At 46.4% G+C, this 23,129-nt stretch overlaps 1 protein-coding gene across 5 annotated transcripts in view; it reads right to left on the minus strand.

Moving 5' to 3' along the window:
• The window catches only part of LOC144932428 (neurabin-2-like), a 35,111-nt gene extending 22,593 nt beyond the window's left edge, over nt 1–12,518 (minus strand). For 3 of the 5 annotated variants that reach the window (XM_078856495.1, XM_078856487.1, XM_078856476.1), the window contains exons 1-2: nt 11,879–12,517; nt 9,209–11,074 (exon numbers count right to left, since the gene is read on the minus strand). In XM_078856495.1, the coding sequence (XP_078712621.1) occupies nt 9,209–10,867 (1,659 nt within the window). In that variant the 5' untranslated portion in view covers nt 10,868–11,074; nt 11,879–12,517. Of the gene's footprint in view, nt 1–9,208; nt 11,075–11,878 lie in introns of all 5 variants that reach the window. The other 2 variants (XR_013636909.1, XM_078856508.1) reach the window with 1 other exon arrangement.
• Nucleotides 12,519–23,129: the final 10,611 nt, after the last annotated feature.

Here is a 23,129-nt window from a genome sequence, read left to right on the forward strand (position 1 = left end):
GGTCTGAATTGGTCTGTAATAAGGCAGGCACTTATAAGGGTTTGACAGGTATGGTCAACTGTGGTTAAACATGGTTCTCAAGTGTCACAGTTTTATGGCTCGATCTAGTCACAATTACTGCACACAAACAAAACACATCACGTGACTTTTAGGTGTTCACATAATTTAGCTAAGGTCCAGCGCTGACCTCTAACAATTAGAAACATAATAATTTTACTGCCATGCAAAAATTATTCAGGGTGTATTAGAAAGCGCTCCCCCTAATGTGTGAATAAAAAAGAGACATCAGGAGATATGGGGATTAACTTTGATATCCCCTTCCATCAAATCTTTAAATTACAAAAAAAAACATAACAGAATAATAGTGCATTCTGAACCATGAGTTTCAAACATGACACAAACATGTGTAAAAAACACACGTCAGATTGTGCATAGGCAAAACACCATCATAACTTCCAGAGTACATTAATTGTGGTCCTCATCTTAGATCACCATCAGTTTAGTAACCAATGCTCACTACTACAGAGTCAGACATTGGAGAAGTGAGCATTAGTGACTATGCTTATGAGCCATAATTATGATGAAACCGGTCCACAGTTGTCTATCACTGCATCACTGCAGCTGTTAGTTGGTCCCATCGCTCAACTTTATTCTGATGGTGATTTAAGACAAGAGGATCACAATGTACCTCTACAGGAAATGCTGATTATTGTTGGCATATGCACAAAGGCCACGTGCTTTTTATACATTTTTGTGCCCTGTTCGAAAAGTACGACACGTCCTTTCATAGGCCATTCTCTAGCATACTGGCTTGTCCTACTTCAAATGATGCCAAGAGCACGTTTGGAATAAACATGGCGAAAAAGACAGATGCATGTGCAACATCCTACACTTAAGAATGTATACAAACATAATTATAGTCATATACGAATGACAGATTCGACATACAATAACTAATCAAAGCACCGTAGACATATACCATTCTGTAGCAACCATAATGGTAGAAGACAAAACTAAGCTATAGCATGGCCGAGGCTAGAGGAGTGCAGGCCGGCTTGGGCTCTACACCACCAAAATAATGTCCCTTTGGCCCAGCCAAGTTCACTCTCTTGAGAAGTGCGAATCACTGTTATGGTGCCCCCCCCCCCCCCCTATTTGAAACGAGCATAAGCCGGCCCTTAATTATACCAACATTAACCGTACCCTTTAGCTTGAAAACTGATACGTCCGTATGGTTTGTCTGAGTAGCAGGGAATGCTGGTCATTTGCCTTACTGTAGCTTTGTTCCGCCCCCCACTAGCGCTACCTGATCGAGTTCAATAGACGCACTACTAACATTATCTCAGCTCTTGGCATTCGTACAGGAGGTGTGGGCCAGCAAAGTATTAACTATAAAACCTTTGGGAGAATAACATGTTTTCTCTACTTTAACACAAAGGATGGAAGGTTCTCACGAGCTCAAAAACGGCCCCACCTCAGCAACTTTATATTCCATTGTACTACCCGCTATTCTCAAACGCAGCACTGTATACAGTAGTATAAGCATTTCATAAGACTTTATGCGAGCTGTAGAGTGATAATATTTAGCTTTATGAGTCAAGAACCAGCACTTTGAACTTTGAGTTGTAATATGGGGCAGCAGAGTGGAACATCAGTAATACTTGTGCATCACAGCTGGAAATCCCTGGTTTCATTCCTGACCCGGGCACATTTCTGTGTGGAGTTTGCAGGTTCTCCCCCTGTTTTGTACGCATTTAAAGTTTCCTCCCAATAGTAAAAACATAAAAATGTAGTTGACGTTGCCCAAACATCCCAATGCATAATCCTCCTGGAAAAGTATATTGACTCAATGTGGTTTTCCTGGGTAAATAGGTAAAATTCTAATGTGAACATGAGTCCTAGCTTTAAAAATACGAATGTGCTACCATTATAAATGCATTTATTCAGCTAAATATATAGATATATATAAACGTTTACAATGTTTATGAGAAGGAGCACAAGTGATTTCATTACACGATATATAAGACAGCTACAGTCGACACAATAAACTGCATTAATTGGCACCCATAGTTTTTTTTATTGCAAAAATAATTATTCAGAGCTTCTAAAAAAATGTTTACTTGTAATTACTATACAGCTCATCAATACAGAATCAGATAATTAACTAAACAATGTGGTTAAAGAGACAATTAGAAGCTCAGTACTTTATAGTTTCTAGAATAAATGATCAGTTTGGGGAATTATTCACCAAATGGTGGTATTGTTCACGTCAATTTATATACAGAAACTTGCTTTCAATGTGGACAATATTTCACAAGTACTGTGCATGACTGTATTCCCGAAGGAAGTAGCTTTCCATTGTTTGGCAAGTGGCAATCTGTCATTGGACAAAGCCATGAGCACACACGCCCATTGCTCGTTTCAATCAGAGGAGCCCTGCTTCCAAACAAAACAAATAAAATACAATCACTGCCTTTGTTTCTGTGCCTTCACAACGCCTCAACTTAAACTTTAGCAGCTCACATTAACAACACTGATAGAACTAAGGACACCATGTATTATTGTTCAGAGTACTTATCACATATGCCCATGAACTAAATTTAATCATGGTCATCAAATATGGATTTGTTAAATAATTAACATCAGCAGCTATGACCTATTCACTCTTGCAGGAAGGCCTCTCCAAGCCATCACCATCAGACATGGCCACCTCACAATGCAATAATCCATCTAGATTCAGAACACGGGCTGATTTCAATGCTCCATATCTCTTTGGCATGTTCATTCCTTTGGCTGCCATTGTCGAGGATTCAAGTTTCAAACCCAGGATGCCACCCTGGTTAATACTGCAGGTTTCTTAAGCATAAAACAATTATCTTAGTCTGCTTCGCAGTGGACTATAAGATTCCGTGAAGTAATTCGCAAGAGTAGGCCATTGTGCGTCGGCGTCATGGTCCACATTTGTTAAATTTGAAAGATTACTGTCAAATTACTCAATTGGGGTATAGATAACAAGTATCGCCCCCTACTGCCAAAATCTAGCAGAACCCTCTTGGAAAAGAGCCATGAGACCCCGTGAGGATTTCATGAGTAAATGCGCATTATATGTCTCGACCACAGACCATTCACCCCTTCTACCGACCTGTCCTACCCAAGCCCACTTACTTTTTTTCACTGATATAACATCTCTAACTCGCGTATATGCTCTGTGATACATGTTCCTCTTTCAGTACTGTATATACTTTTACATACACCTTTACTCACTTTTCAGATTTTCTTAAATTGTTTTGTCATTGTAATAAGCATGTTGATATGTAGCGTTCATGATTACGTTCATAATTCCAAAATAAATCCAACCTGCTCTCTTGATTTCATTGTTTTTATTCTGGTCCACCTTCAATAACTGCTCTAGGTATACTGTACATACCCTGATGTGTTATCCAGTTGTATCCCTCCAAATAGATATATTTACTTGTTTTAGAAACGTGTGCATGTTTTGCATTTTTCTCATTTATCTTGAGTCCAAAATTTCCGATGTTTTTTAATATTAAGTTCTTTGATAATATTCTGTCCTTTATTTCTATAGATTTTTTTGAGTATAAAAACAAGGGGGTACTTTCGCCAAAGATATTCACAACAACATGATATTTTTTCCAAAACTTAGATATAAATGCATGAATATAAATGGAGAAACTATGAACCATCTCAGATCTACTGATGACAAAACCGTAACAACAAAAAGTGTCTGTAACATTGACCAAGGATTTTCCCAGATAGTTTGCAGGAACTATCTCACCATGCCTTCTTCTTGGTTCTTTCGGTAAAGTCACGTAGAAGGGAATTAATAAAATAATAAAAATAAAACATAATAAAATAATTCTCACGACGTTTCGGCCACAACGCAAGCAGCCGTCCTCAGGTGAAACCAGGTCTGTCGAGGCGACAGCGTCTGAATTAAACAGCACACGTGCTTGGAGCATATATATAAGCTGGGTTGGAAGGGGGGGAAAGGGACGCCTTGACAAAAAAAAATTGTATATCAAGAAGAATTTAGCATATTTATGGGAAATGCATGTATGTGATTAGTACTACTTATGTCCGTGCATTATGCAGGATTAGCAGCATCCAAGGGAGGGGATATGGGAAATGCAGGTATGTGATTAGTACTACTTATGCCCGTGCATTATGCAGGATTAGCAGCATCAAAGGGAGGGGATATGGGAAATGCAGGTATGTGATCAGCGCTACTTTGCCCGTGCCAGCTTATATATATGCTCCAAGCACGTGTGCTGTTTCATTCAGATGCTGTCGCCTCGACAGACCTGGTTTCACCTGAGGATGGCTGCTTGCGTTGTGGCCGAAAAGTCGTGAGAATTATTTTATTATGTTTTATTTTTATTATTTTATTACTTCCCTTCTACGTGACTTTACCGAAAGAACCAAGAAGATGAATCCCTGCAGTCACGAAAGCTTTAAATCGAAATTTCACCATGCCTTGTGAGACAAGATCAATATGTAACCATGACCAAAGCCATCACACCTCACCAACACTTTTTACCCCCTGTCCATTCCTGTAGTTGCTGAAGAGCAAACAAGCGACCTCCCAAGATCTGTCTACACACAATACCCCACCATCTTTTCTTAGGTCTTACACTTGGTCACCAGACTCGTGGAGACCACTCCAATGCCCGTCTCAACAATTGTCCCTCCTCCATCCTGCTGACATGTCCCACCCAGCAAGATACCCAGGGAAAATAACACGTGTATTGACAATTCATCCACTTTGGGTGTGTTCAACAGTGAATCAAGCCACAAAGAGGGTGTGCATTCACACGATTGTAATTAGCCATCGGCAGAAGGTCGTTTGTACGCTTTCCCTGAGAACGTCACTAGGACGTGTCAACGTTTTCCACAGGACAAACTCATCTCCGCCTGCCGCCTGCTGTTCCTCGATGTGCAGAGTAATGCTAGGAGCTTGGCAGGTTTGGCTCGACGCGGGCTAAAGGGCACTCATGGGCTGCGAGATCTGCATGAGCGCCGTTGCACGAGGTCTCCTCTTTGCTGATGTGGTAAATTATTTAAATGCAACGCGCTGGAGCATAACCCACTATGACAAAGAATGTATCCAATAATGTGCACGGTGCCTATGCATTAACATTATGAGTACAGTGCCTAATTTTTTTTTATAATCATACACAATCAGCGTGCAAAAAATATCATTGTTTTCCGACATTGTATGCAATGTCACATGCATGACAGGGTGGGAGTCAGATTGAGGCAGGCTGGCAGTCAACAGTGACTATTTAAAGGGTGCTTTCGCAGCAATGAGGCATATACGCAACAAAAACACATTTTATTTCACGGTCAGGGGAAGCGCATTTGTCTTTCTCAGTCTCTCGGTCCCCTGAACCACGGGCTCTTAAATGAGGCAGAGCCAGAAAAAACAAAGTGTGGCTGTGTCCACTCTGATGGCCAGTGGCTGGGAAATGGAGCTGGAAGCTTTCACAGATCTCCACAGCTTGTTTACTGTGAGCGACAAGCTCTGGCTGGCTCTGCTTTCGTCATGCAGGCACATACGCCTCTCGCGTGTATTTATTTATGCAATGGCTTTGTAGTATAGCTAACATCGTGATGAAAATACCAAGCTATGTTTTTCTTATTTAGGAGTCCTCAGTTGGATTCTTAAAACATGTTGGAAGAATCCAACTGAGGTTAAAGTGGGTAAAATGCATACAGTACAGCATATACTAGCGGTATTAATATACTGATCTCATTATGCAAATGTGTCTATTCTGTTATTGCTGATGCACCTCCGAAAATGTTTACGTCTCATTGAAGCGCCAATGTGACCTACATAAACTACTGCTGTGGACATTAAAATCACTTGTTATATAACAGGACAAGCCAACACATACATATGAAGCATTTATATTAATTGAAGGACAAACGTACGTGACAATCGTTTACCAAATGGTTGTCAATGCTATTATGGTAAAACAAAAATATAAGATAAGTGGTTTTTTACCCTTCTATCTGGCAACAAAACTGACACCTTTTTAAAAGGAGTCATGTTTGCATAGACCGCAATACCTGCAGTCATACAAACAAAAGAACATAACTCTGATAATGTGCACTGTCCTTGAAGTTGATTGGTCCACACCCGAGACAGCTTTCCTTAGAGCCTAGTCTCACATGGGTTGGACCAGATGACGCCAAAAGGCACACGACTCAAAGACAATGTACCATCAGAGTATGAGAGCTCGGGCGAAGCATCTACACTATGGGAACCTCATTTGCCAGTAAAAATATGATAATTGCAAACATGACTCCTTGTAAAAAAGGTGTCAGTTTTGTTGCCAGATAGAAGGGTAAAAAACCAATTATCATATTTCTACTGGCAAATGAGGTTCCCATAGTGTGGATGCTTACCCCGAGCTCTCATACTCTGATGGTGCATTGTCTTTGAGTTGTGCGCCTTTTGGCGTCATCTGGTCCAACCCATGTGAGACTAGGCTCTAAGGAAAGCTGTCTCGGGTGTGGACCAATCAACTTCAAGGACAGTGCACATTATCAGAGTTATGTTCTTTTGTTTGTATTATGACTGCAGGTATTGCGGTCTATGCAAACATGACTCCTTGTAAAAAGGTGTCAGTTTTGTTGCCAGATATAAGGGTAAAAAAACAATTATCATATTTTTACTGGCAAATGAGATTCCCATAGTACGGATGCTTACCCCGAGCTCTCATACTCTGATGGTGCATTGTCTTTGAGTTGTGTGCCTTTTGGCGTCATCTGGTCCAACCCATGTGAGACTAGGCTCTAAGGAAAGCTCTCTCGGGTGTGGACCAATCAACTTCAAGGACAGTGCACATTATCAGTTATGTTCTTATGTTTGTATTATGACTGCAGGTATTGCGGTCTATGCAAACATGACTCCTTGTAAAAAGGTGTCAGTTTTGTTGCCAGATATAAGGGTAAAAAAACAATTATCATATTTTTACTGGCAAATGAGGTTCCCATAGTACAAAAATATATGTTCATTTATTTTTTCCATGCAACTCAGAATAACTATTTAAAATGCTACGATCTCTCAGCCCAGATTAAAGGAAACCACGGGGAGTCCAGCACAAATTCTGGAAAATGTGGCCCAAACAGGGAAATGCAAAAAGGCCTGCAAACAAGAGCTGAGGTTCATGCTGAGGGGTTGCCGGAGAGATGCCACAAACTCTTCCCACAGTCATTCCATCATCCATTATCACAAAAGAATAGGTTTAATGCATGTTGGCAGCAGCCCTCCCTGCTACTTTTGATCACACCAGACATGCAGGCAGTTCCACGAGAAAGCGGGTCCATTCAGCCAAACCCTCATTAATCATTACAAAACTCTCATAGGAAATGTAACTGTTGAAGTCAAGCCTAGCATTCACCTGCCCTTAGAAACACACCGAGAACAGCTAGAATCACACGGCTACAAAACATATGGCATCTTATTTGTATTTTGAGTGCACACAACAGATGCACGTATAAGTGGTGTTATTCAACGTTCTGAATAATGAAAGCTCATGTAAGATAGTGGTTACTATGCACGTTAACTCTGGGATGACCTTGGGGAGGCCCTTAACGAGTAGAAGTTGGAATAGAACCCAAGTAACTGGGATGAGAACCCATCGCTCTGGCTATTAAGCTGCCTCTTGTTGTATTCATGGTCTTTACAGGGCTTCTTTGTAATACTGTACACTGAATATATTTTATTCAAGGTTTTTTGGCAGAAAGGTGTCAAAGTGCATGTCAAACTGGGAATTAATCATTAACATCCATTGTGAAGTTTGGTGCACAATTTCATTGCGAGTTCCATCTTCTCTTCCTGGAGTTTACAATCACGCATCAATAAGTGCTTGCTTATGTAATAAAGCTGTCTGCAGTCACTTGAAGATCTGAGATTACAGCTAAATGAAGCAACAAAGTTAGTGAGTGTGTAATAACGAAGCACAATTTGATGGTTTCTGTGACAAACTAGCTAGGTTACCAATGTGTATTGCCTAACACATTGTGTATTGTGTATTGCCTAACACATGGTTTCAGGATACCTATGGAAGACCTATTGGAGTACTGAATGCCAATGAAAGTACTAACTAACCATGTACAGTACTGTTTCATAATAATACCTAATTTTACAATGCAGCTGGTATGTCAATAGATTATAGGTGAAAAGGTAAAATGTTGAGATGCTAGTTCCAAAGCAAAGAGACACTTGGATATTTTTAATGTGACGTCTTGAAAAAAAAATCACGCACTCTGGCTAAGCTGACACACGTTTTAAGCCTTGGCAACTGCAGCCTAGCGAGTTGATGTGTGCCTAGGGCATGTTAATGTTGGGCAAGTTGGCTATAATGGGGCAAAGAGCATAAATATGTCACATCAATACAAAACGTCGGAAGATTTTGAATTACAATGTGGGTTTTGTTTAACACCGCCCTCAAGGTCATTTAACTGCACATTTCCCAATGCAAATATATACGGTAGTAAAAAGAGCATGCTTTATTGTACAGTCACTATGGTTTTACACAGACTGTTTAAAACCCGAATAGATTTAGCAATGTGAACCAATATATATTTTAAAGAAACATGCGCATGCAAATACTCGAAGTATTCACACTGTGCACATTGATTAACTACACTCATAAAAATTGAATTACGGTCCTGTGTTTTTGACCTACATTTTTCAATGATGATTTGTCAGACATTCTAGGCACAACAAGAATAGCCATCGTTACATGGAGGCCTTCGACGATGTCCAGGCACTGCACTGCAAGCCTATCCAATGGATGCAATTCAAAAGGGGATTCCAAGACATCGTGATAACTAAAAACATTCTAAATAAATATCTAACTTATTAAAATATTTGTGTACAATTACCAGTGCCATTACTTTCAATGAAGCGCCTTTTGTAAATCTACGAGAGCGGAGAAAAAACACAACTTGTCCCTTTGTTTCATGAGACCCAAAGGCGGGCACAACCACTGAACCAAATCAATTTATCGGATTGACCTGAAATTGATTTACTGAAAATAACATTGCAATTAAAACACATTATTATCAGATACCATGACACCAATAGTAATTATTACTTAGTGTAATGAAAGGAAATAGGTGAAGCTGTGTGATGATAGTTGATGCATTTAAAATGCGTGTTGTGTATAATATCTACCTGAATTGGTGCGGTGCTGAAACGGATCTTGCGATTAGGTTGGGTCTCTTCATCAGACAGCCCCTGCATTTCCCTGTAATTTCCAGCTTCTCTGTAATCTGCACACATTCCCTCACAGCTGACATCTCCACTAGGAGTGATGACAGCTTCATCTTCAAAAGCCTCTTTAATTCCTCTTGCGTGATCCAATGATGTCTCATTGTCATTGACGTTCAGGCTGATATCATCATTCGCCAATTTTTCATTCTCCACTTGACTATAAAACACTTTGGTTACATTTTGCGGAGCTAATAAGACTTTCTGATTTCCAGAATGTTGTGCAGTGCTCGTCAAACTGGCATGTTCAATTGCTGGTGCATCACCTTGTAACTTGACCAATGCTGCTTTAAAGACATCTCCTTCTGGAATAACTACAATGTTATGGTCATGAGATTCCACATTTATATTCAATGATGGTGCACAGTTAACTTCAATATTCCGGGAAACTTGCTGAGGGTTGTTCTGTATTGCGTTCTCCAGCTTTATAACCTGAAGTATGCTGTTGGCATGGCCTTTGGAAGGGACACACTGGTGTGACTCCACTTCATTCTGGTCTACTCCAGGAGGAAACACCAGCCTGTCTGAGATCTGCACAGAGATGTCATTCTGACAGGGATTATCAGAAGAATCCATGCCACTGTGGACCTCGTCTAGGCTGTTTCGTGAGAGATGAGACAATTCCCCGGCTTTATCAAATGTGTCAGGTCTGTCACTGTCCACCGAATGGCCTTCATCTCGTCTCGGAATCATATTAACCAAGGCCTCCACAGCACGTGCTGAGCTGCTGTTGCCCGGCTCAAAGACGGCAGCCAATTGGCTCACAGTGGGGGACACCGCAGACTCCGTGCAGGGACTGCAGGTGAGAATGCTGTCGAGAGACTCTGTGCTGCCCTTGCAGCTGCCCACTGACAGGACGCTGTCCCTAGAGCCCTTGTGCTCTTTGCGAGGCAGGGACGACGAGGCGGAGAAGAAAGACGTCGGGGGGGACGGCCGGCCCGTGTCGTCGCTGCCCTGCCGCGGAAGACTTCGCTCGAACATTTTGCGCACCTCGGTGATACGGCCTGACAGGCTGGCCGCACCGTCGTGCTCCGTCTGCTGTCCCTCGGGGGCCGTGCGTTCGACCCTCTCCCGCAGCCGTCCCTCTCGCCAGCCCGGGGAGCCTCCTCCACCTCGCGTCGGGGATGGTGGGGGCGCCGTGAACTGGCGCGCCTTCTGTTTCACAGACACGGGCTGCTGCTGGCTCCTCTTGGAGGATCCCTGCTGCTGCTCTGCACCATCCTCGTTGCCCTGTTGGCTGCCTTGCAGTAGCATGGTCTTAATGCGGCTCACGTTGGTGCCGTACTTGCGGTCTCGTCGTCCGGTGGCCAAGGATGAGGCCGAGAGACCCCGCTCATTGCCGGCTCGGTCAGATCCGACTGTCACCAGGGGATTAACCCTGCTACCTGCTGGGATGCGGCTGCCCATCTCGGTGTGGTCGAAGGTCCGCTTGAGCGCCTGGAACTCGGCTCGGTAGGCGATCCGGTGCGGAGATGCGCTACGTAGCTGTGGCGCCACCTGCACCTGCTGCGTCACCTGCTGCACCTTCATGACATCGCTCGCTGCAGCGTCTGCCTTCATCATGGTCACTGTTCGCAGCCTACGTGAGCGTCCGCTGTGTTCCACAACAACGGTTATCGGCAGGGAACCCGAATTAGATTTGTGCAGGACGCACCGCTGTTTTGCATAGGATTTGTACCGCTTGATTAATCCAGGTCGAACAAGCAACCCAGAACAGCTGATGGGTGCAGCAGGCTTGGCGTGTCGCTGCGATGTGTCCCACGAAGAAATCTAAAAAATAATTAAAATAATGAACGATCAATTCAATAAATGGGTGAAACAAGGAATTATAATCAATGCCTAGATCCGTTAAGCAAACAATTAATTGAAAGGCTCATGATTTGACAATTTAATGAATTAATGAAGGGGCCAATGGGACTAATGAACCGGTGAATTATGAGTGAACGTGGTGGAATCGCTCACTGTGAATGACAATACAACCAGATCGTGACTCCTTCACGCCGGGTCTACTCTGTGAAGACTCTTACAGGTCTCGTTCAGCAATTGTCCCACTAACACGTGTAATAGTGTCTGACCGAGCTGATATATCCGTGTCTTACCAGCCTAGACAAAGCGCTCTCCCAGTCGTGGCACACGTTATTATATACAAACCACACAGCGTTATTCACCAACCCCTCCTCTACACGAGCTGTCAATCATCACATTCATCATCGCGGAGCAGTAAATACGCCGACTCAACTCAATTAACATTCGGGTCAACGTCGCGCGTGCGTCTTGGACAATCATCTCAGCCGCAGAGTCATTTTTGTTACTAACAACACTACGTATAACAATCGCACTAGACAGTAGTAGTAGTAGCAACAATAACAACAATACTGTAGCGAATCAAGTGGCTAGCGATGGTTGATTCGAGCGTTGAAGACACAGGGACCCCCCCCCCCGGCTCAGCTGTCCCGTGTCGCTCATTTGCGGTCACTCCACCCAGCAGAGAGACAGACAGACAGAGACAGACAGAGACAGAGCTACCATCACGAACGAAGGGGGCTTATCGTCGTCCATGTGAACGCCACTAACCCGTGTCTTCTCATCGATCGTGACCGCCTGATAGACGACGGGACGCGCTCCAGCACAGACACCACGGCGATGCCGACCAGACGAGGACGGACACCCGGCAGGTAGCGACAGGCGGAGGAGGAGGACGACGACACCGAGCCTAGATTGATAGACAAGACGAGACGGACACCCGGCAGGTAGCGACAGGAGGAGGACGACGACGACACCGAAGCCCGAGCCGCCGTCAGGAGACGCCTCCCGTCGCCGAAGACGCCGCGCTCAGCACCACGTCCATGGCACCACCACCCCCCCCCTCTCCTCTCTCTCTGTCTCTCCGTCGTCTCGTCCTGCCCCAGCGATACCGGTCGGGGTAACGATTGCGACTGTAATTTTTTTAAAATAAAAAGAGTAAAAGTGCTACATAGCGGTGGTGTTTTTTGTGTTACGATGAAGGTGCCGCCGGCTCCATGGCGACCCGCATTGCTGGGGTAGCAGCGGCTCCGTGTGGTTAGGGGGGTGGTGGTGGTCTCCTCCTACTCTTCGTTGTTGCTGTTGTCCCCCCTCTCCTTCCTCCTCCTGCTGCTGCTGCTCTCTCCTCCCTCCCCGCCCTGGGCCCTTTCTGGAGCTGCCAGGCCAATGAGAACCCTGCGAAGGGAATGAATGAGGGGGCCTCCAGCTGCGTGGTGTGTCAGTGGAGGGCTCGTGGGGGGGGGGGGTGGCATTGTCCACGCTGTGGTCGTGATGGAGGGCATTCGGGATGACATTCTGGATGGCGTCAAACATAAAGCCATGCGCAGTGCGATGTAGGATGAGAAATACACGGCGTTGTTCACACAAAATGTCAGGACGGGCACTCTTGCAATGTGTAGTTGTGATGGAAGCTTTTGGGAACGTCACAGTGGAGATAATTCTGCATCAGATGTGAATTAAATAGGGGCATTGTGAATGTGTCACGATGGAGGAGGGTATTCATAATACCCTAACATCACGCGAAGTGGAGATGTGAATGTTTTTTTAATGGTGTAGGCACGGCGTTGTTCACACAATGTCAGGACGGGCACTCTTGCAATGTGTAGTTGTGATGGAAGCTTTTGGGAACGTCACAGTGGAGAGAATTCTGCATCAGATGTGAATTAAATAGGGGCATTGTGAATGTGTCACGATGGAGGAGGGTATTCATAATACCCTAACATCACGCGAAGTGGAGATGTGAATGTTTTTTTAATGGTGTAGGCACGGCGTTGTTCACACAATGTCAGGACGGGCACTCTTGCAATGTGTAGTTGTGATGGAAGCTTTTGGGAACGTCACAGTGGAGAGAATTCTGCATCAGATGTGAATTAAATAGGGGCATTGTGAATGTGTCACGATGGAGGAGGGTATTCATAATACCCTGACATCACGCGAAGTGGAGATGTGAATGTTTTTTTAATGGTGTAGGCACGGCATTGTTCACACAAAATGCCACCCTCACGCAATGTGCAGTGATAGAGGGCATTGGGAATTTGTAACGATGGGGTAAATTGTTCACGCAATATTTCGTGATAAAGGAATTCTTAATAGAATATATAGATCTGGTGGAGGACAAAGGCAATTCACGTAATGATGGCAGAAGGTGTTGCTAATTTAACAACGTACAGTATATTGGGAGTATTGCTAATGTAATGATTGTAAAGGGGAATGAGAAAGCAAAGTGTGGCGATGGAGGCTATTAGCCTGCACGATGTAATGATAGTGGAGATATAATATGCAGTGGTGTAGGGAGCATTGTGCGTGTAATGGATAGTGGTGGTGGAAGTCATTTTGCATATGTAATTACGCTGGAGGGCATTGTAATCCAGTATATAGGTGATTCTGAAGGACACTATTGATGTGTGGGGGGTGGAGGGTGGCCATTGAGGAGGGCAAGTGTGTCCCTGGAGGGGCCCATGCCCGTCTGTCGTCGTCTTGGCCTCGCAAGCTGCACGGGTCTTTGTTGTTTTGGTCCGGGGTCTCAAACTCGCTGTTACTGAGAGGGGAGGGAGTCTCCGCTTCGTTAACCGAGAACACAAATGATTCAATAATTGCACTCACGCCCTTTGCAGTGTACATTTGCGCATTTGTGTTTTTTTTATCCGCATGTATTCCGTGTTCTGTTGTGTGTTGCTTACGTGTGCCAGTGTTTATGTGTATGCCTCAGGCAATATGCAAAACATCCTGATCGTGAGAAACCCGAAAAGGTCACATAAGTGGGCTGTGATCGATAACACTTAATTCCTATTGAACGTTCCTTTGTTTTTCCACGTGAAATAATTATATTGCAGTTTCTCTCGGTCTTGCTGGACACACACACACACAAACAGACTTTAAATCGTGGTTAAACTTGCTTTCTTTTTTTTCTCCGGGTGGACCCCCCCCCTCCCCATTGAGATGAGGACTGCCGAGAGAGATGCTTTTGGTGAAGGGTGCAGGGAACGGTGACACCTTGAGAGAGCGTGTGAGGTCAAGTGGAACTCTCGTGCCAGCATTGCACACTGCAACTGTACAACGGTTGTGGAGGCGACCAAAGGTTGCTTTCTGTGCAATGATGCCCATGGAAATAATGCATTGCACCACCGCGTGCTGTACATAATTCTTGAAAATGTTGGGACTACTGTCATACTTGTCATACTTAAACCTACCTGCCTTATACATAGCAGTTTAAGTTATTTACCCGTAGTAAGCTCATATTCCGTGAAAACGAGGTGGCCACGTGAATAACCCCGTGTCCCGCATTAATGACCACACGGCTTCTTTGAGTTCCGTTTTCGCTTTGTTGCAGGTGCAATTCAAAAGACAAGCAGGGTTTATTGTTCAAAATAATCAGCTCATGTGGTTAATCAATTCAGGGTGCCTTAAGTTGAAAGTTCACCCACTTGAGGCGTGCCACACATTACAGGTGTGTGTGTGTAAATAGTGTGCAATATTTGCAAACTGATTTTGTGCGTTGACCCTGAACCCTATAGTAATTTAGTTTTTGAACGAAGATACCTGTGATTTCCAATACACAGATTATGCAATAACAAGATGGGTTTTTTTGCCAAAACTGATGCACATTTATCCTGGTGTTAATTCGCACAATTAACGTTTACGGGTACGAATTTCGTATCGTGTTGACTCTATAAATTGGCTTTTGATGTGCAGGTGTACAGTATACTGTATATGTGCTTTCTTGAGCAGGGGAACCTTGCGGGCGCTGCAGGATTTCAGTCCTTCATGGCGTAGTGTGTTACCAACTGTTTTCTTGGTGACAATGGTCCCAGCTGCCTTGAGATCATTGACAAGATCCTCCCGTGTAGTTCTGGGGTGATTCCTCACCGTTCTCATGATTATTGCAACTCCACGAGGTGAGATCTTACATGGAGCCCCAGGCCGAGGGAGATTGACAGTTCTTTTGTGTTTCTTCCATTTGTGAATAATCGCACCAACTGTTGTCACCTTCTCACCAAGCTGCTTGGCGATGGTCTTGTAGCCCATTCGAGCCTTGTGTATGTCTACAATGGTGTCCCTGACATCCTTAAAGAGCTCTTTGGTCTTGGCCATGGTGGAGAGTTTGGAATCTGATTGATTGATTGCTTCTGTGAACAGGTGTCTTTTATACACTCCCCCTTTAAGAGTGTGCTCCTAATCTCAGCTCGTTACCTGTATAAAAGACACCTGGGAGCCAGAAATCTTTTTGATTGAGAGGGGGTCAAATACTTATTTCTCTCATTAAAATGCAAATCAATTTATAACATTTTTGACATGCGTTTTTCTGCATTTTTTGTTGTTGTTATTCTGTCTCTCACTGTTCAAATAAACCTACCATTAAATTATAGACTGATCATTTCTTTGTCAGTGGGCAAAAGTACAAAATCAGCAGGGGATCAAATACTTTTTTCCCTCACTATATGTGTAAATAAGTAGTGTGAGCAACCGTGAGAGGGCATACAGAGGGAGGTACGAGCGAGTTGACAGCTGAGGATGATGTCATGTCACAGGTGCTGTAAAGGGGTACCTTCGGGAACAAAGGCTGGTCCGAGTTAGAGGGAGGAGCCGCCCAAGGGGTACTTAAAGGGGACCCCGTGACGAGGGCGGGGTCGTTGTGGGAGCCCGAAGTAAGGATCGGCTGCAGGAGGTATCTCCCGCTTGTCGCCGGACGGTGTTGGCTGAACCCCCGTCCGGGGCAGACGAGTGGGAGAGCCAAGGGGATAGCTGAGAGTAGGGCTCCAAGTATTCAGTGAGGATCGGCTGAGAGAGAGTGGGTTCTCTCTTCGTTGCCGGGCGATGTTGGATGAGCCCCCGCCCCGGCCCGAGTGAGAGAGCCCAAGGGATAGCCGAGGGTAGGACGACAGTGTTCGGGGGTCCAGGGTAAGGACCAAAAATAGAGAGCACCTACCCCTGGTGTGAACTTGAGTGCTGAATGTAAGTGTTTAATAAACGGCAACAGCCCTTATAGTAAATTATTTCTTCACGTGGTTCTACTATACAACAACTGGTGTCGGAAGTGTCCGAAAACCTTCATCGCCATGCGGAAGAAGCGGAAGAACCCACCTGTTGTGAGATCGGACGACGAGAACAGCACGGAAGAGGTCCCCACAATGCCCCCGAAGTCCGGGGCCCCGGAGATGCGCCCCATCGAACTCAGGCAACCGGTTCAGGAGGAGGTGGCTGCCGCGGCCGGACACTCACAACCGCCGGAGAGCTGGCAGCTTCTTACCAGCCAGTTCGGCCAGCTGCTGCAGTTAAGCGCGCGCCTCGTCTCCCTCATGGCGGAGGTGGGAGCCCAGCCGCACGCACCCACACATTATTGGAGTGGGAACGGGCGCTTCCCGCCATTTCTCCTCCCGCCACGTTCGAAATTGGCGCCATCTTCTCAACGGATTACACACACCTGAGGCGGACGTCCTCTTAATTCCCTCTAACTACTTTTCGCAGACTTCCTGCTTGGTGGGTGTCCTGACGGTCATGTCGAAGGACCAGGAGCCCTTTTTGCAGATTCTGAACGCGGGGCCTTCGCATGTAGTTGTGCCGGCCGGCACCGTTTTGGCGCATGCAACCCCAGCTCTACTGCCAGAAGACGCCATGCCTGTTGCAGGATGGGGAATCCGACGATTCGTGGATCGACAGACTTTGCCAGGAAAATGCGCTCTTATCCCTCGAGGAGCGACAGTGACTTTGCACGCTTATTGAAGGATTCTCCGATGTCTTTAGTCACAGCAAATTCGATATCGGACGCACGTCCCTACTATCGCACCACATAGACACAGGGAATTCACCTCCCATTCGGTTGAACTCCGATCGCCTTAGCCCTAGAAAGATCATGTCCACTTGGCCGTTGATGAGATGTTGGCGGCGGACATCATCTCTCCCTCTAATAGTCATTGGGGCGCCCCCATTGTGTTAGTCAAGAAACGGGATGAGAGTCATCGTTTCTGCATTGACTTTGATAAATTAAACAAGATTTCGGTGGCTGATGCCTATCCCCTTCCTCTCATGGACGATTCACTTGACGCCCTCTCGGGTGTGCGGTTCTTTTCGACCCTAGATTTGCTTTCGGGCTAGATGAGGTCTCCAAACCAAAGACCGCGTTCCACACACCCCAGGGGCTGTTCCAATTCAATCAGCTTCCTATGGGCCTCCACTCGGCCCCGGCCACCTTCCAACGCCTCATGGAGATAGTCTTGGCGGGACTACAGTGGGAATCTTGTTTAATATATTTGGACAATGTCATAGTTTTCAGCCGCACGTTTGGCGAACACTTGCATCGTCTTGAGTCGGTCTTCGTCAAAGTGCGTGCTGCTGGCCTGAAATTCAAACCCCAAAAGTGCCATTTGCTGCAGCCATCGGTGAAGTACCTGGGCCATGTGGTCAGTGCGTCAGGTGTCGCCACGGATCCAGAAAAAACTGCTTGCGTCCGTGCATGGCCAACCCCCACATCTGTCGTGAAGGTTCGCAGTTTTGTTGGCTTTGCCTCATATTACCGTCGCTTCGTGCGGGATTTTGCGACTATCGCGAAACCACTCCATGCGTTGTCCGCTAAAGGCCAAAAGTTTCATTGGGGAAAAGAGGAGGCAGCGTTCGTCGCGCTTCGATCATCCCTGGCGGATGCGCCCTCCCCTGGGGTATCCTGACTTCTCCCTGCCCTTTCTGCTTGACACCAATGCCAGCGACATGGGCATAGGGGCTGTACTTTCCCAGGTGGTTAATGGTACTGAAAGGGGCATGGCGTATGGCAGTCGGGTGTTGTCCCCCGTGGAACAACGTTACTGTGTGACCCGTATGGAGCTGCTTGCCATTGTGTTTTTCGTCCACTTGTATAGGCCCTACTTGTATGGCAGGCGGTTCACCGTTCGGACAGATCATGCTGCCCTGCGATATTTTTTGCGCATTGATGAGCCCTCGAGTCAGCTGTCCCGCTGTATTGAGGTGCTGCAGGAATATATATTCGACGTCATCCACAGGAAGGGGGCACAGCATGGGAATGCAGATGTGTTGTCGAGGTTGCCTCAGGATGGCAGGTGTGCGTGCACTTCGGGCTCGAGTCGTTGCAGGGGCTCAATTTACACCGGGCCCCAGTTGGTGGCGACAGCCGACGCGGCTCCTCTTCCGGGTGTGTCGCTGCCTGTGGATTTCAGCCTAGGTCTCCCTCGGGAGGAATGGTCTCGCTTACAGATGGAGAACACCTCTCTGTTAAAGCTGCGGCGCCGTGTTCAATCTGACGGCCGTTTTTCCACTCCGTCGACCGCCCCGACCATTGCCCTGCATGACGGTCTCCTTATGCGCTGGGACACGGAGCTAGAGAGGTATTGTGTTGTGGTGCCCACTGTCCTAAGAGGGAAACTTACTCGTGCAGTTCACGAGAAGTTGGTGCACCTTGGGACCCACAAAACCTTGTTAACTCTTAAGCGGGATTATTACTGGCCGGGCGTAGTGTTGGATCTATGCCCTGTTTTCCGTTATTAATATTAAGAATAATTAAGAAAAAAAAAACGATTTCTCTTTTTATTATATCTATATATACCTTTTAATTAAATAATGAAAACAACCCACTACAAAAACACCAGGAATCTGTGAAACGGCCATTAAACTGGTAAGAAGTCGGTGACAGAGAGGTCATAGACATCCAGATGGACAAAAGATGTATGGACTAACCTCCCAAAGACATCTGGAGATGTACAGATAAGGTGCAGAGCAAACAACGGTTGAAACTCGCGTTTTCTTAACGTTTTCCTTACCGAAAAGTAGAAACTTAACATAGATAATTAACCAACAAACAATAATTGTATTATTAGTAATTCCCTTATATTCACCGCATACATATTATTTAGAAGTATATGTTTCCTATCTACACGACCTTCCGAAAAACTAAAGAGTACGAATTCCAGAAAGCTTAAGTGCATAGTACACTTAACCTCAGGACATAAAAAAAATTAACTCAGAATAAGAACACCAATCTCTGGAGAACTAAACTTGGCGAAGCCCAAAATAATAATGTGATGAGGATCATGACGAATATTCATTAAACATAGACGAATGATAACCCCGATACCAAGACCGAAGGAACTCATAAAATATAATTCAAGAATAAATGTAACACACAGCACCACATAAATGTATTGCAAACATCTCCTCAGCCACCTTTGTCTTCCAGCAGGGCCTGACAAGCAAAGAGGGAGTAAAAAGGTCACAAGGGGCGGGGGGGGGTTTGTGCTGACATGGTTTGTTTTCTCTCGCAAGGGTCGCGGGGGTGTCTGCTTTTTCTCGCTCTGTTTGTGTTTTGTTGCCCGCTCGCAAGGAATGCACAGAACGGAGTCACGTTTTGAGTTAGGCACGGGCGCACACGGCGAACAGGCAGTCTGGGTTGAGTCGTGCTCAGTCTCGCAACTCGGCTTGCGACGCTGTGTTGCGACGGGGCTCGCAAGAGAGGTGTGGCAGTCGTGCCTCAAGGAGAGATGGGACGACGAGACGTCGTTAAAGTGACAGTCTGAGAGAAGTCTGGGTCGAGTCGTGCTCGGTCTCGCAACTCGGCTTGCGACGCAGCGTTGCGACAGGGCTCGCAAGAGAGCGGGGGCAGATCGTGCCTCGAGAAGTGATGGAACGAGGAGGGGTCGTTCGAGTCGCAGAAGTCTGAGTTCAACCTGGGTCGGGGCTGGGTTTCAGCCGTGCTCCGGCTGGCGGAGCGTCGTGAGGAAACGAAACACCGATGCCGATAGCAGGTGTCGCTTCTCGCAGAACGAAGTTAAGTGCGAGTGAAGCCGGCAGCTGCACGAACAAGGGAAGCACGGAGCAGAGAGAGTGACGAGCGACGACAAGCAATCAACCTGTAAAAGGGCGGAGATCGCCAAGTGTCGACCAAGCGAGCAAAGCAGAGAGCGCGAAGCAGTGGAGAAAGCCTGGTCAAACGGCTGTGAGGAAGAGGACAGCGCCATCGAATGCGCCGTGTGTCTAATACACACCCAGATCAACCAGCATCAACCAAAACCGACTCGTCATCCCGCAGTGGAGAAAGAGAGTCAAAGTCTTCCGAACGAGCGCCACCGAGCGCCACCGAGCGCCACCGGGCGCCACCGGGCGCCACTGGGCGCCACCGAGCGCCACCGGGCGCCACCGGGCGCCACCGAGTGACACCGAGCGCCACCGAGCGCCACGAGCGACCGAGCATCTTCAAGGACAGCATCGTGCCAACTCGTCATCTAGCAGTAGAGGGAGAGAGAGCGCAAGAGCAGCACGACTCGGACGTCACCGGGCGTCACCGAGCGTCGTGCCAACTCGTCATCTAGCAGTAGAGGGAGAGAAAGCGCAAGAGCAGCACGACTCGGACGTTACCGGGCGTCACCGAGCGTCGTGCCAACTCGTCGTCCAGCGGTAGAGAGAGAGAGAGCGCACAAGCCGAGCGACACGCTGAGCGAGGGAGCAGCAGGCGCTCGCGGCGGCCACGCCCAAGCCAGAGAAAACTTCTGGCCGCTGTTTGTATCCTCCTACACCACACAAGCTAACGACACAATTAATATTACGAGGGGACAACGCACACACAGCACGCACACGAATAAGAAAAATTGTCATTGCGTTTCAGAAAGGGTTGCCATTTCGAGGTGGTGCGTTCAATATCAACTGATCGTGCAAAGCAGTTGCTGCCGTCGAGTTACATGAATAAGAAATGTTTTAGTCATTCATTTTCGTTAACTGCATAATTTCGCCAATGAATAAAAAAAATGTTTAGTCATTCATATTAGGTAATTGCATAACCTCGTAATTGCATAAGGATTTTAGTTATTCATATTAATCGAATGCATAGTATCGCAAATGCATAAGAGTTTGGTTATTCATGAATTATTGACGCATGTTTGACCTGTATGATAGAATGTCACATGCTTGTTAGAATAAAATTGCTTAACACCAACTGTTCGAGTGCTTCTTTCCAAGTCCATGCAAAACTATCTTATTCTTGATAACTGTATCCTGCGATGAGATATGAAAATGGAGACCTAAAATATCATAACACACACTAAGATAATCGGTAAACGTTTAATCGATGATAATCGTATTATCCTGATTGATATAACAATGGATAAACGAAGCTAAGCCTAATTATCACAACTGCTCACAGTAACATAATCGCAAGCATCCGCATAAATTACTACGCTTATCTCCGCGATTATCATAATTTATGCATATAATTACTCACACCATCATAATTTATGCATGTTAATACACACATTAACATAATTAATGCGATTTGCGCATTTTTCGGAAAATTATTAATTTTTATTATTTTTATCAAAATTTCATAACCCGACACATACAACAGTAGAAAACGACGTGGCGCTAATTGTGAGGGGCTGCCAGGATTGTGCACGGCGGAAGGCCCTGGTTGTGCGTGATCGGCTCCCGTTGCAGTCCATCCAGGTTTCTCGTGTAAATGAACTTGTGGCCCTCGACATTTTGGGCCCATTTCAAACTTCCCAATGGGGCCACAAGTATTTTTTGGTCGGGGTCGAAAACTTCACACGTTGGCCCATGGCATGGCCCTTGCAAGGCCAATCGGCCTCGTCTATTATCGATGCCTTTTTACATGGGTATGTTTTGGATAAGGGTGCCCCTGAGCAGCTTTTAACCAACCAGGGTCGGAATTTTTCTTCCAGACTGCTCAAGGAGGTCTGTAACCTCCTTAGCATGAAGAAAATCTGGACCTCGCCCTACCATCCTCAAACCGATAGGATGGTGGAGCGGTTAAATCGCACCCTCACATCCATGCTGTGCCACCACGTGAACGCGTCTCAGTCGGACTGGGACCTGTGTATTCCGGGCGTCCTTGCCGCATACAGGTTGGCCTCTCAGTCCTCAACGGGGTTTTCACTCTTTTATTTTCTGTATGGAAGGGAGCCGGAACCCCCGATGCACGTGCAAATGGGCCTGGGTCCGTCTAAAAGAGGATAAGCTGTGCCCGCTTCAATGAAGGTCACGCTTGACAGGCTGCGTGAAGCACAGGAAGCGGCCGTGGATAATTCGGCCAGCCGACAAGCGGCTAACAAACACTTACAGAAGCATCACGATTCCGGGCTTCCGTGGATGACAGGGGAGAAGGCGTGGCTACATTGCCCCAAAGTGCCCATTGGGACGTCCCCAAAATTATATCGGCCTTGGCAGGGCCCTGTTGAGGTTCTGGAGGTCTGCCGGCCACAGTGTGTGCGCATCCAATTTGGTCGCCGTCACTGGATTGTTCATCCGTCTAGGTTAAAAATATATGTGTTGCCTTGCCCTGTTGACTCATCCCCAATTCTGGAACAGCCGGTGCCTGATGCGTCCGATGAGCTGGGCCGCCGTGGCCGGGATGCTATGCAGTGTAAGCCCTCTGTCTGTCCACCCACAGAACCCCTCCGATTAGCTCTCGAGGCGCCGTTTGATGCCCCGTCGGTGGTGAAGCTGACATCGACGGACGCACTGCCCACTCATGGACTGGATGCTGCCCGGGGGAGCGGACCGGCAGCACATACGCGGTCCAAAGGCGTTCTTTTCTGCTGAGCACCTCCCTTTGGACCCGTTATTGTCGAACGCCAGCCATCGCCGACGTGTGGTCGGCACCTTGCACTGTGGGATGAAGGCCTTCTTGCACTTGCCATCCTGCCTTTCCACCCTTGTTATTCCCCCGCAGATGGCGCTGCCTTCACACCTCCATTCACATTGTTATTGTTGATATTGTTATGTTGTTGTTACAATTGTTCTAGTTGTTGGTTGATGGCTTTATGCCGTCGGCCCCGATGCGGGTCGGTTT

Source organism: Lampetra fluviatilis, chromosome 1 (assembly GCF_964198595.1).
Source record: "Lampetra fluviatilis chromosome 1, kcLamFluv1.1, whole genome shotgun sequence".
Taxonomy (NCBI): domain Eukaryota; kingdom Metazoa; phylum Chordata; class Hyperoartia; order Petromyzontiformes; family Petromyzontidae; genus Lampetra; species Lampetra fluviatilis.